General features: G+C 40.8%; 1 protein-coding gene across 1 annotated transcript in view; it reads left to right on the top strand.

Annotated features, from left to right (window-relative positions):
- ODAD2 (outer dynein arm docking complex subunit 2) overlaps positions 1-15,628 on the top strand; it is a 164,507-nt gene that overhangs the window by 18,369 nt on the left and 130,510 nt on the right. The window contains exons 4-9 of the mRNA XM_069729626.1: positions 1,793-1,988; positions 5,298-5,404; positions 6,617-6,753; positions 6,845-6,961; positions 8,756-8,973; positions 12,026-12,172. Coding sequence (XP_069585727.1) covers positions 1,793-1,988; positions 5,298-5,404; positions 6,617-6,753; positions 6,845-6,961; positions 8,756-8,973; positions 12,026-12,172 — 922 coding nt within the window. The remainder of the gene's footprint in view (positions 1-1,792; positions 1,989-5,297; positions 5,405-6,616; positions 6,754-6,844; positions 6,962-8,755; positions 8,974-12,025; positions 12,173-15,628) is intronic.

Below are 15,628 nucleotides of genomic sequence, written 5' to 3'. Positions count from 1 at the left end.
TATATAAAAATAAAGATTATTATTATTATTAAACTTATAAAATTTCTAATGACAACAAAGAAAAGGGATTGACGGAGGCACTCCAAACCTGATGATAAAATTATCAAAAAAACTTTATTTAAAGGGAACCTGTCACCCCCAAAATCAAAGGTGAGCTAAGCCCACCATCATCAGGGGCTTATCTACAGCATTCTGTAATGCTGTAGATAAGCCCCTGATGTATCCTGAAAGATGAGAAAAAGAGGTTAGATTATACTCACCCAGGGGAAGTCCGGTTGCGGTCCGGGTCCGATGGGCATCACAGTCCGGTCCGGGGCCTCCCATCTACAGTACATACGATGACGTCCTCTTCTTGTATTCACACTGCAGCTCCGGCGCAGGCGTACTTTGTCTGCAGAGCAAAGTACTGCAGTGCGCAGGCGCTGGGCCTCTCTGACCTTTCCCGACGCCTGTGCACTGCAGTACTTTGCTCTGCCCTCAACAGGGCAGACAAAGTACACCTGTGCCGGAGCCACAGCGTGAAGACAAGAAGCGGACGTCATCGTAAGAAGATGGTAGGCCCCGGACCGCGACGCCCATCGGACCCGGACCGCAACAGTTTTTGAATTTCCACAAAAATTTAAAATAACCAATAAACTTCACAATTGTGTTCCACTTGTTGTTGATTCTTCACCAAAAATTTACATTTGGTATCTGTATGTTTGAAGCATGATATGTGGGAAAAGGTTGAAAAGTTCCAGGGGGCCAAATACTTTCGCAAGGCACTGTATCAATCAGAGACGTGGGATTTCCAGGACAGACAGACAGACAGACAGACAGACGGAAAAACCCTTAGACAATTATATATATAGATATATATATATATATATATTTATATATATATCGGTCACAGAAATCATGGTAACAGAGCCGATACATTTGGACTTACTCATGGAGCAAGGGCGGTGCAGCCGAAAAGCATTGCTTGTAATATATATATACACTAGATTGTGGCCCGATTCTAACGCATCGGTTATTCTAGAATATGCATGTCCCCGTAGTATATGGACAATGATGATTCCAGAATTCGCGGCTGACTGTGCCCGTCGCTGATTGGTCGAGGCAACCTTCATGACATCATCGTCGCCATGGCAACCATTATGACATCATCGTCGCTGTGCCCGTTGCTGATTGGTCGAGGCCTGGCGGCTTCGACCAATCAGAGACGCGGGATGTCTACGTCCTTTATGACATCATCGTCGCTGTGTGTATATGGACAATGATGATTCCAGAATTCGTGGCAGACTGTGCCCTTCGCTGATTGGTCGAGGCATGGCAACCATTATGACATCTACGTCGATACTGTGCCCGTCGCTGAATCAGAAACGTGGGATTTCTACGTCCTTTATGACATCATCGTCGCTGTGCCCGTTGCTGATTGGTCGAGGCCTGGCGGCTTCGACCAATCAGAGACGCGGGATGTCTACGTCCTTTATGACATCATCGTCGCTGTGCCCGTCTCTGATTGGTCGAGGCCGCCAGGCCTCGACCAATCAGAGAGGCGGGATTTCCAGGACAGAAAGACAGACAGACAGACAGAAAGACAGACAGACGGAAATTCCCTTAGGCAATTACTGTATATATATAGATATGTTCTGTAAAATGTATGCACATGCTACAGAAACAACCCCAGTTACGGTACTGGATTTTCAGCCGCCGGGTTAACATACCCTTACATCTACCCACCCCAGTCATACCATGGTAAGAGATTTATCTTTAGCATCCCAGTTCATTTGATGTTTTGTATTTTCAGCAAACGGAGACCCGATATCAAGAATCCTCGGCGCAGGCTTCGCTACCGTGCAAGGAGAAGACACCTCTATGCTGCGCCTTTTCGACAAAATGCGACAAAAAGAGGATCAAGAGGCCGAAATCAAGATGAAAATCTTCCTGCTGCTCCAGCAACTTGATATGCAGCTGCTCGACAGCTCTTTAAAACAAATTTCACAGTAAGTACATTAACAAACGACGATATTTCCAGTCTTCTGATTTCAGACCTTTTGCTACATATATTTTTTTATATTTTAATGAGCAGCAGAAGCAGCAACATCTGCTTTTTACGTGCTAGGAAAAAAAATAATGAAGGGGAAGGTGAAAGATATGAGAATCGTTACATTTATTGATTTAAAAACATAGCACCGGGCGAAACTTAATGGATGTGGAAAGAAAAAAAAAAATTGTTTTCCAACTCATCCGTGGGATGCAAACCGTGTACATATGTTTTATATTTCTGGGTATGATATAAAATATGTTAGCTGACGTCCATACAATTGCCAGTTGCTAAAAAAAGGAATCTATTTCCAGTTGTTAAATCAACGCCACCGAGCTGACTTACTAAGTGTGTGCCACACAGGCCCTAGAGCAGCAGTTTCATTTATTGGGACATCTTGTGGTTCGTGGCTCGGTAATAGAACATTAGAGCATCTGTGATGTAGCGATCGGATCCCTGGGAGTTATCAGCGTCTGATCGTAACCCGCGCACCATTCCCACATTGGTTTGGCTGCGGCATCGCTCCGGAGAGCTGCACTCAGGCTGGAGCCAAGGACAGGAGATCACTTTCCACTGGTAGAAGAAAAAAAGACCTCCTGTCTTCAGCAGTTTAGGTTTATATCCACTTAATCAAATAATGAAACGCTTTACTATTTTCTTTCAAGTCAGCAAGCTACACGACTGTAACCATTAATACATTTTTATGTGTGTAAATACGCGGTAATCTCGAATAGAAATGTTGCCCGTGGCACACGGCCGGTTTTATAACAAATAGCAAGCGAAATAAGGCCCACTCCGCTGACTGTTTCTGGCTATTATTTCAAGACATTTATATTCTACATACTGACAATGCCGCAGTGCAATGCCCAGATAAAACTTCCATTCATTGTCCAAATAATACCGCCATTCAATACCTAAATAGCTCTTCGTGCATATGAGCGTATTTTCGGTCCTAGTGCGATCCGACAAAACAGCCGAGAAAAAAATTGCTGCATGCCCGAGTTGAATCCAATTATCAGATCGCACTCGGCCATGCAAGTGACTGCACTCGGGTGACATTTGAGTGCAGTCAGATTTTCACGGACTGACAGAATAGAGAAGATGAAGATATTTTTTTTTCTCATCTGAGAAAATACTGTTGTGAGACCCTAGCCTAAGGGTCCACGCTTAAAGTATTTGCAGTAAAAAACAGTGACGGCATGAAAAACACTGCTTTAGATATGCTCTTTTTTTATGGGGTTTTTTACATACTTTTTATCTGTTTGTTTGCATGGGAGAAAAATGCCGAAAGGCTTAACACACTGCAGATGTGAAAAAACTCTGTGATAGTTAAAATCTACAATAAAAAATGAAGCAACATGTGCCTGAGATTTCAGAAATCTCATTGTGGTGCTTTAAAAAACGCTGCGTGTGAACAAGCCCTAATGCTCCCATAATACGTCATGCACAGCTGGGTTTGCCAACTTGACTTTTGCATTTTTTTTTCTGGACACCTTATTAAAAAAATCATGGAAAGCCATCATGTTTTATTACGAACACACTGAGAAACCATAAAAAAATAAACTATGATTTTAGGTGATGCGTGATACTTTTATGAAGACATTCGCAGCTTTCACTGTGAGCTGTAAAATGATGATAATTACAGGTCTTAATAATATGTAAATTCTTCTCCAATTTCACAAACGCTTCAATTTCTTTTACGGATCGGAGAAAAAAGTAGCCTGATTTTTACTAACTAGCTGTTTGCTAACCCTGGTGTACAGACAACATCTTACTGCTATTTAGCTTTTTTTTTTGTGCTTTTGTTTTTTCCTTCTTACCGTTCAAGAGCCATGGCATTTTTACATTTCTGCGTTAGGGCTTGTGTTTTTTGGGGGGATTCGGAGTAGCATTGTGTAGTATAAAGTACTGAAAATTGGGAAAAATAAAATTGATTTAGATTGGATCCAAAAGAATCAAGGCATAAACCAATACGTGTGTGTGTACATATATGTATATAAACTCCACTCCATGTGCTTGATGCACTGCTGGCAGCGCACCCAGATGTTGGCGTGCAAAGGTGGGCAAACCCTTAAAAGAGTAGGTGTAGTAATAATATTAGCAAATGCCTTCAATTAGAAATTTAGTATAGTTGTTCAGATTCGCTATGTCAAATACCCCATGAAGGGCATTGTTTTATCCATGGTTACGACCACTAAGAGCTGCCTAACTAACTAATTGTGGTGGTCGTAACCATGGATACCTAAGTTGCTGCAATGCCCAACGTGTGGTAAGCGACATAGCGTATCTGAAGAACTATACTAAATTTCTAATTGGAGGTATTTGCTAATTATTATTACACTTATTACATATTGGGAAAGGATCTTTGAGATGGGAATACACCTTTAATTAAAGCACAGTGCAACTGTTTTGGTCATAGGGCTACATAGTTAGATTGTACAACCAGCAAATAAATGTAACGGTGTAAGGGCTCACCAGGTAACATGGATCCGCTAAGCCTCTGGATTGGGTAACCACTTGGACCCCAGGCGATAGTGTAGCCTCCAGAGGACACGTAGAATTGTGAGGAATGGGACTAACTTGAAACTCAGCAGCAGACGGACAGGTGTATGTCAACTCATCAGGGATAGATGCGAGTTGAAACACAGTAGTACAAATGATAAAGGATACCAAACATAGGACTAGAGTCTCAATTCCAAGACAGGTGTGTGAGTCAATGGGCTTTACATAAGTCTAAGGAGATGATGTAATAGATTCACACCGGGCGTGGAGCACAACAGAGGGCAGCAGACCCAGGAGAAGAGAGCGGAGCCTGGGATATGCAGTATATTCCAAACTTACAGTGTTGTATTTGCCGTAAATTCCGCTACACGGGGCTTCCACTTCTAGAACTTCCACTTATTATTTGGAGAGTAGGATTTCCCTGCACTTAAGACTCCCAAGCATTTCCAAGATTTGGAAGCTCCAGAGATGGATGTGGACTGCACAGAATGACATCCGGGGCCACAGGTTATGTTTATATCTGTCTGATGATAATCCTTAATATCTGATCATTCATTCATTGCCCTATAACTACAGTTTTATTGTAAGTGGCAGAAACAAGCGTTCGCAGCAGATCACTGTCGCGGATGAGGGAACGTTACCTCGTGTGACTCAGCCAGGATTTTCTATTTGAGACACTATTACTAAAACACACGAGGCCGTCCATTTACAGCAAAGACAGATGTTCTGGGTCAAGGTAATAGTCTCTTTATGTTTCTAATTTCAGAGAAGTCCGGGTTTCTCCCACCGCAGTGAAGAATGAAATTAATCTAATCAGACGTTTCTGCAAAGATGAAGAAAAATCTGTGCTGAAATCAATCGAATACACTTCAGGTCGGTGTTCTGCGCTGGTTTTATCACTTTGTACTAATATATTTTATTTGACTTTATACCACAGATTCTCTGCAATCATCTATATAAATAGATTCATTGGTTTGTGTCGTATAGATCAAATTCTTTGTAGCTCCACTTTATTTGAACAATAGCAGATTTGTTAAAAAGACAAAAAAGCTGAAAAAAACAAAGAAAAGAAAAATTATTTTTTTTCACTAGCAACATGGTGCCCCCGGTGCCTGCGCAGTAGCAGCTCTCGGATCACCGACAGCTGTTACTGCGCTTGCGCGGCGGGCGCCATATTTTCAGTGCTTATTTTGTCCTGCAGTATGGACTTAAAAAACAAACAACACGCAGGTCAATTATTTCTGGATTTCACCCTTTTGCAATGGAAAGGCTGAAATCTGCACCAAGTCCTAAAAAAATCTGCTGCAAATTTCACTAATTATAAGCTTGAATTTTGCTGAAATCTGCTGTAGTTAGGCTATGGAAAAAACCACCTTATATATACCATGCATGAACTTAGCTTAGCCCATGGCGTATTTGGTGCAGATTTTACATTCAGATCTCTTACCTAAAATCCCAATAATTTCTGTATCTAAAATCCGAGCTTATTTTCCGCACTTAGGGTACGTTCACATTCGCGTCTTTGGACGCAGGGTCGTCGCCGCAAAACAACGCATGCGTCATGCGTCCCTATCTTTAACATTGGGGATGCATGGGCATGCGTTGTCATGCGTTTTGGTGCGTTTCGCGACGCATTCGTCGTTTCGACGCACCTGCCAGGGCGCGGCAAACGCAACATGTTGCATTTTTTCTGCGTCCAAAATTTTTAAAAAACCGCATGCATCGCACTTGCGTTGCATTTGCGTCGTTGATGCGTCAAAAACCCCATTGAAGTGTATTGGCAATGCAGAAGACGCAAGTACTTGCGTTGTATGACGCATGCGTTCTTGTATAGACGGTGTCTAGACACTGAAAAGACCCTATATATATAAAAAAAGGTTGAACGCATGCGTCAAAAAAGCCTGCATTTTACATGCGTCTTTCGTGCGTCGTGCGTTGCGTCCGCGATGCTGCATCCAAAGACACGAATGTGAACGTGGCCTTATTGGCACATTTTGGTTGGATCTACTCACAGTCCCCAGATTCGGATCTGCATACAATACACATCTCTATAATTAACTTTTTTTTTTTTAAATTTCTTTATAGATTATGAATTTTCCAATGGTTGCCGCTCTCCACCTTGGAGACAGGCTCATGGGGAAATCTGCTATTTGATGGTTACACCACATGACAGTCAGCCTTTCTGTGTGACGTACAGCACATCGGGTGCCTTTATAAACTCGGTAAGAACATTTCTATGGCTTTGACCCTTTATCTTGTTTTTTTTCTTCGTTTTCACTCACATCCACTAATACATTCTAATACATTCCACAGGGTAAAATGAAGGATAAGGATGAAATTAACTATGACCGGCAAAGTCAAGTTTATAAAGATCTGATGACATTACTGAAGGACAAGTCCCCAAAATTTGCAGAAAACATCACTAAGCAGGTACCCCATAGTCCTAATATCACGTTCTCTTATTATTAGGTATCTTTACATTGAAATCTGCTGGACGGTTCTTATTCCTAAAGACATATCAATGATTATAGAGGGAGTTTATTTTTTCCTCTACTCCAGTTTGATTCTCAGGTAAAGTGGTATTTGCACGAGAACTTGACATAATTTCCACCATTCAATTCTTTTGCTGCATGGAGTTGTATGGTGCATTCTGTGTTTTTTTGTTTTTTTCTATATGGACATGTGATTCCTATGGAAAACGATGCATGTGAATAGTTCACAGACTATTATAGGGTCTAAGACCCAAATTCATCGAAACAATTTTGGCAGAATTCTGACTTAAATTGTTTTGAAAAGTCACGAAATTTAGGTGCATAAATTTTGCGGCTTTTGGCATTTTTCACACCCATGCAAAAATGGGCAGGACAGGGCAGTCATCTAATTCATGACGAGCTGTGGTGTTCCTTACTTCAGAAATCTTATTCCGGTCAGAGACGCAGATTTCATTTGCAGCTTTTCCGCGTCAGAATTTGCAGCAGAATCTGTGCCTGTTGCATGTAGATTGGACTGCAGATTTGATGCACATCTGTCCAGATTTAAACCTTTTTTTTGCAAAAGGTAAATTCTACTCTGATTCTGCCCGAAGAATTAACTTGCTGCAGAGGTACAAAAAAAAAAAAACGCAACAACAAACAATTTCCATGCGGATTCCGCACACAAAAATTTTAAAACTCATCCATATTGCTGGCAATGTAACATGCTGCATGTTTACACATGTAAAATCCCCACCCTATATGCGATATGCGAGCCGAGCCTTAGGGTATGTTCATACACACACATGTTGTGTATTTGGTGTGGATTTTCCACATGGATTTTCGTACAGGAAACCTGCAACACAAGTTGGTATAAGCTACGCAGATAAAATTACAACAAACCTAATCTACACGTAGTTGAAAATTTCTGACATTGACTTGAGGTGCAGATTTTAATATCTGCCGATCAATTCAATTTGTGCGGAATTCGACACGGATTTCACTCTTTGCAATGGAAACATTGAAATCTGCAGCAAATTCTCAACAAAATGAGCAGCAAAATCCACATGCACTGTGTTGTGCTATAGATCTATTTGCTGTTTCTCTTGGGTGCCAGGAATGGGATTTGAGGCGATTAGGTGCCAATAATATAACTTTTAGCCTTTCAGGATTCATGGTAGAAATCCAGTTGTACTGACCTGGTAGGAACCCTTAATTTAAATATTATGCTAAATGTGAAAGCAGGGGTAACATGGCAGCTTTGGCCACAACATGGATCATGCAGCCAGAGGTCACTAGGTGCGACTGATACATCGCAGCTCAATACAGGTGAATGGAGTTTGGACTGATTACGCAGCCAAAGATAGCTATGTGCCGCTGCTACATTGCAACATAATGGGGTCTCATTGTGACCTCTTGGGTACCACAATCATGACAAGAAGGTGCAAATAAATCTTTTTTAACAACTTCCTTGTTGTACCATAGGGATTGCAGTGAGACCCCATTATTGCCGCCATGTAGCAGCAGCACATAACGATCTTTGGCTGCGCCGTCTGTCCAGAGTCGCCATAGCCTATGAAAACTATATCGTAAAGATAGATACATCCATTTGGAGCATGATTTTCTCTGTGCTCACTATATAAAGCAGTTACTCTGTGCTTTTACCCTGTCCATCACTACCTTTTCCCATTATACTGATTTACTTCGTTCAGAACGAGCGCATGATTCATACCCCTGTATTGTCTATTCATAGGATTTTATATATTTTGAAGACCCACCAGTGGCTCAAACCGTCCAACATGTGGATGTAGTTGAAGAGGAGGAACCAAGCCAAAACCATTGGTCTAATGAGTATCCAGAAAAGAAAGCACAGGAGAAGACAAGGAATCCACTTGTAAAAAGCAAGACTAACAAGGCCAAATTAGAGCCGTCTCTGAAATGGAAGAACCTAACCCTTTATGATCGCCAGGAGTATGTTGTCTTTTCAGTCCTAATACCTTGCAATTCCCGTCTATATGGATTCTTTAAATTAGCCAGATACACACACACAAAGGGACAAATTATTTTAGTTAGCGGCAGTGATTTTTGGAGATGGAAAATTTTTCTGAAAACCTCAGGAAATTCGAAGATTACGTGCCTTCGTACGTACTAGTTGTAGAAGATGACAGACATAAAACGTTATTAAATTCTGTCCTGATTTACGTGGACATTATAATTCACAAATTTAATAAGGATGAGAAATTAGGAAGGGCTGGAGTTTAGCATAATGTGCTGCTGTAGTTAGATGTTTCATTGCCGGATAATTGTGCACATTTTAGGTTACTTCTGTGCAGCCACCTTGGTATGTAGGGATGGTAAGAGAATTGCCTTGCAAATGATGTGCCATGTGGAAATGATTTCTGTAATCACAAGACCTGTAGATGTACTGTAGTGAATACGGATGGTTTAACACATCCAACATTCATGATCTGGGTGCAAACTGGAACACTTGTACTGGGTCTACTGACCAAAGCTTAGCAGCCTCATATATACCTGTGTCAGGAGACCGCTGCCGGTCCAGTTCGGACATCCTGGTGTCATGCGTCTGGGTTCAAACCCGCAAGCGTGTGCTTTGTGGTTGGCTTCACTGTCCGCCAAGTCACAGCAGATACATCTTTTCTCCTGGTGTTTAGATTCTGTTATCCTTGTTTCAGTCTATTTAGGGTAACAGGTGTTTTCATTTAATCATTTGTCTGCCGTATCACCTTTCGAGTGCTGCTTTGTATAGTTTCCCCCTGCTGGTATTTCTTGCTGGTGATAGTCTCATTTCGATGTCCAGCCATACTGCAATAGTTGATAACCATTTAGTTAAATACCAGCTAGGGTTTATCTTTCTGCTGTTTATGTTCTTTACCCTGTACCTATGTTCTGTTTCTTTTTAGGAAGAACAGTACATACTTTATGTTGTATTTCGTGGTTTACTTTACTCACTCTGGGATCTCTTTCTATTTCAGCACACTTTCCCTTCTGTAGGTAATTTGCACTCTGCTCTGCCCTTCGGTACTTCAGGAGGAACGTGATGCGCTCTACGGCCTTTCAGGCAGTTTAGGTCCGAGTTGCCATCGCCTGTTCTATGGTTAGGGTTATCTCAGCTCCTTCAGGAAACATTAAGGACTTGGGGGTCAGAATCTCTAGTTTGTACAGGAACCAGCAGGGTCAGTTGCAGTTTTTAATGTGTTACCTATTTTCCTGAGTGAGTTGGTACGCTATCATAACGCACGGTTCGGGATGGGATCATGATTGTCAGACGTGTGGAAACAGCCTAATTTGTGTTTGTGCTTTCTTGAGTGTTATTAGTCTTTATGTACAAGTCTATGTTACTGCTCTGTAAGATCTCCTTGTTGTTTGCGGCTGCTGTAGGGCTATAGAAAAAAATAAAGCCTTACTGTACCTCCGTACGGCTTTGAGTTAATGTAGACATATATGGAAATTTTTGTTCCTAGATTTGTCTAGAATCAAGCATAACAAAAATGTGACATCCTTCATTGTCGTCACTTCCCAGACAGATGATTCCATAATTCATCACATAGGATGCAGAGGATCTGTGAACAGGCAAATTTTGCTGTGAATTTCGCCAAAGATTTTACCCACTTGTATGCAAAAATGTGAAATCTGCAAAATAAATCAATCTATTCTGCAGCGTGTGGAGGAGATTTGTTCAAATCTCATCCACATGGGTAATAATATAAATCACTGCAGATTTTCCAGGCACAAATCCTCAGATTTTCTGTTATGTGCATGCACTTTACTCACACCTTTTCCCCTTTCCCAGCTTTTGGCCTTGTGCACGCTACTTTATTTTTGGTCCAAGTGCTATCTGTTAGAAAACGGATTGCACTCGGACCAATGTTATTCAATGGGGCCGTGCAGATGAACGATTTATTCCACTGGCTGAATCTGCATGTGGATAATATCGCAGTATGCATGATTTACCTCCGAAAACCATTGAGATTCACCCATTCAAGTCTATGGGTGTGAGAATAAAATCAGAAGCCATACGTTAACTGACTTTCTTTATCGCTTCATTGGGGGACACAGGTAACCATGGGTGTATGCTGCTGTCGTTAGGAGGCTGACACTATGCAAAAAAAGGAAAATAGCTCCTCCTCTGCAGTGTACACCCACCGATAGGCCGGAAGTACCTCAGTTTAAGCTTAGACCAGGACAACTTTCAATGTTTGCTCCAAACTTAACTCCCTTGAATGACGAGCGGTACATATTTTTTAGCAGGATTCACTGTATTGAAACCAGTAATCGGCAACGGTCTGACAAAAAGTAATCTGACGTGTACCCCAATACTTAGACATGGGCCTGAACAGCTCCCGCTACGCATCAAAAGAAAGCATAATCCGGTCACACCAGCTGCACGTTTATAGATTTCGATAATAGAGACTCAGCTTTAGCATTTCAAAGCCGGTGACCTCCTGCACAGATTCTTTCCACTTTCTGCCATAGAATCTGTTTTTTTTACTCCACTAATAGGCCAATTACATCCAATAATTTGTTTCCCAGCCACGTAGCCCTGAACCCTGTGTGCAGCTATAATATCTGTGACATCTGTGAGCCCAGCAGTGGCTCCGTGCCCTCACCAACTTCATTTTTTTTTAACATAAAAAGATTGATATATTTTCCCTTTAAAATGTTGAAGGCAAAGAAAAAGCTGGCATAACACATGAGATACACTATGCCGCGAGGGGCAGATCTGTTATTTGCGTTGTGCCCTGAATGTACAATATTTATCTGCAGACGTTTCATTATAATGAACCCGTTGTTTGTGTTCTTGTCTACAATTGACCCCCTCCCGTGCAAAATTGTCCTATAAAGCATTTACAACCCAACTTGCAATAAAACACTGCAAGTTACAAATCTAGTAACTGCACATGGGAAAGGAAAATGTGAAGACATTAAGATTTCATTGAAAATGAGAATAACTTTTTTTATTTATTTTTTTGCCAGCTTCTGAACAGTTCATTTATTTTTCCAGAACCACAATTACAAGCAAGGACGGGAGGTCTGCAGACAAGAAGGATGCGTCCAAAGAGCCGAAAACTGTAAAGCCAATAAGCTCTGAAAGTAAAAAAAGGTCCTTCATTGTCACCCCTGGGTTCATGAGGCAATCTGCCTTAAAAAGGTAGGAATTTTTATGATTCATTTCTTATCGCCCATAGAAAACTACCATGGGTATATGTTTGCCAAAAGGTAACGTTTAAATAAACCAGATTTATCTTAATGGCAGATCGCTTTGCCTACTTCTCCACCTAGAGGGTTGTCCAGTGGATAAAGATTATTTTCTATAGGCTCCGGCTGGTAAGAAAAAACACACTAAGTGATCTCACACAGCTCTCAGTCTGTCACTTACCCAGTTCCAATTGGTGTTTACTTTGTGTTCCCGTCTCGACACAGCAGAAATTGGGGGAGAAATGCTATTGAGAACTGGGTACATGTTTATCCCTGGCAGTCCATAGGGAATGATTAGAGCAGTGGCACACAAATCTCTTCTGTTGCTGATTAAATGAGGGTCTCAGTGTTTGTACCCCTACCACTGTAGTAGTAGAACTGGAGCAAGTTCGGAGAAGAGCTACCAGGATGGTGAGCGGACTGCAAACTATGTCCTACGAGGAACGGTTAAAGGATATGGGAATGTTTAGCTTGCAAAAAAGAAGGTTAAGAGGAGACTTAATAGCTGTCTACAAATATCTGAAGGGACATCATAGTTTTGAGGGATCATCCTTATTCTCATTTGCACATGGACACATAAGAAGCAATGGAATGAAACTGAAAGGGAGAAGATACAGATTAGATATTATAAAAAAAACTTTTTGACAGTGAGGGTGATCAATGAGTGGAAGCGGCTGCCATGAGAGGTGGTGAGTTCTCTTTCAATGGAAGTCTTCAAACAAGGGCTGGACAGACATCTGTCTGAGATGGTTTAGTGAATCCTGCATTGAGCAGGGGTTGGACACGATGAACCTGGAGGTCTCGTCCAACTCTAACATTCAGCCCCAGTTACAAGGGAAATGCATCCTCCTGCTCCCTCCCTATACATTTTGATGACATGACCACTGTGCATAGAGGAGGAAGCGCTGGCAGTGCTTCCCAGTACTGTATACATAGCGCTTTTTAAGCTCTTAAAGCCCAGTGTATACCGCAATAGAAAAGGCACAGATGGTAAGATGGGGACTCCAGTTATCTCTGACATCCGGATGCACTCTTCTGCAGCTACACGATCGCATGTAGCTGTACTCCTATAAGTTTTAGAACAGCACTGCAGAGTCAGAGCTAGACCAGCCGGACATTCAAAGTCTATGGGTGGTCCAGAAGCACTTTAAGAATTATTTCCAAAATGCCAAGTTCTTCCTTTTCCTCGGCTACTGCTTGCAGCCCAATAGACCATGAATGGAGTGGAGGCCAAGCATGCGGACCTACGCTCCAATCAAGATGGGACCGAAAAGCCCTGTTCTGGCGATCTCTGTGGATCCCAGCAAGCAGAACCTCATCAATCAGCAATTTCTATAGCTTATTTTGGGAACAACTCTTTAAAAAAATCATCCAATCATCGCCAATCATCTTCCAAATGCAGACTTTTGTGAATCGGGCTGATTGGTGTTGAGTGATCACTGGATAACTTATTTTTTTAATATTTAGCCATTTAAATAAACATTCAGTTTCCCAATAAATGAGAATCAAGCATCTGGATGTGATATTTCATAGGCGTTGGACATCGAGATCGACTTCACTTGTCCTGATGAACTGTAATACGTCTCGCACTCAGGACCAGACAAAAAGAATTGTATGATCATTGCTGAAAGATTATCTTTGATTGATGTCAAACAAAAGCAGATGTTACTAAATTGTACAGATAATGAGTGGCAGCCGGCGATTTTGTTTAATTCCTGCAAACGGACTCCTCATTCCCTCTAATGTAAATTTGGAATTTTTTAAGATGGAAAAGATAGAAAATGAGAAAACTGAAGCTTATTTTTTCTTTTATTTTCGAACAAAGATTCACTCTTGTTGCGAGGTAATACTAAACAGATGTCCCATCCGGGAAGATACACCTCCCTCACTAGGTATTCGCGTAATTATTTTTCTATCTAATTTCACCTTTAAAAGTGCAGAGATGTTCAGAGATTTCCCTCAGATGTGGAAATCCAACGATGGAAAATAACTGTTTATGGAAACTGAATCCTTACAAAAGCTGAATTTTTATTACTTACTTCATTTACTTCGGAAAAAAAAAAGACTTTAAAAACATTTTTGTTTTATTTCAAAGACTATATTTTTCAACCATTATGTTACTTGTTAGCATATACAACACATTGTTTGGTGTCTTACATGCAATAATGAGGTCATCTGTTCCTTATTTTCTCAAATTGTGTAATAAAATAATATTCAGACACCCACTGGATCCATAATGTGTCTCTAAATTCAACCCTATAATTAATGGAGTTACTTAATTGAGGCCTTAGCCATCAACATTAGGTCGGTGGATGTCCAACTATCGGCATAAGCTTCGATCATCTGTTTTAACTTTGTATTTTTATTTTTGCGCTTTTGTTTTTTTTCTTCCAAGAGTCAAAACTTTTATATTTTTCCATTGAGAGCTTGTTTATTGCAGAACATGTTCAGCATTGAATGACAACTTTCTTTTTACCATATAATAGACTGGAAAATGGAAAAAAAAATTCCAAGTGAAGAAAAGTGCAATTTCACCTTTTTGTGTTTCATTTTTACTGCGTTCATTGCCTCATAAAAATGGCCCAAGTCAGTACGAATATTGTGGTGCGAAACCATAGACATTTTTTAACTATTTTAGTGGCTGAACGTTATTAAGAAAATTTGGTTTATGTCGCCATTTTCCGAGACCCATAACTTATTCATTTTACCAATGATGGACCTGTGTGAGGGCTTATTCTTTGCACTGTAGTTTTGGGATACATATATTTTGATTGATTTATATTGTATTTTTGGGGGGAGGCATGTCTCTAGAAGTCATCATAGCATCTAGTCTTCACCCACTAGCTCAGAGACAACAGACAATTAAATTATCACCCACACTTCCGATTTTTTCCACGTTCGAGAAAAAACGACTGATTATCATGGTCAGAGTTTGATCAGAGTTTGGTCCTAGTGTGATTTGAACCATTCATGCCGATGACTAATTTTTCAGATCTAGAACACATTTTTTATATTTCTGCCCTGTCCTTGTGTTCTGTAGCCATAATCACCCTTTAAAATAATGAAACATAATGTCTGTGATTCTCACCTAAGGTCATCTGTCCTGAAGATCTTGTGAAGAACTCGTGGAAGACACATTTTGCACAGATACATCTGTCTCTGTTTTCAAGACGTGCGGGGGCCTCTCTTTTTTTGATGAATATACTTATTATCTTGACAGCAGACTAATAACTTGACTTTTTCCCCCCTTAAATGCTTATGTCTAGTCAAGTGCGCTGATACAACACGACGTGACTTTTCTTTTATTTCCATGTAAATTGTCCGGCAGAATTTTATTTTGGAAAGTTCGTAGTACGATTTAGAAAATCATTTTGCTGAAGTCTTTTCAGCTACGTGTTATAATATACAT

This window comes from Ranitomeya imitator, chromosome 6 (assembly GCF_032444005.1).
Source record: "Ranitomeya imitator isolate aRanImi1 chromosome 6, aRanImi1.pri, whole genome shotgun sequence".
Lineage (NCBI taxonomy): Eukaryota > Metazoa > Chordata > Amphibia > Anura > Dendrobatidae > Ranitomeya > Ranitomeya imitator.
Note: the sequence above shows the minus strand (reverse complement) of the source record. Positions and strands in the feature narration are given on the sequence as shown.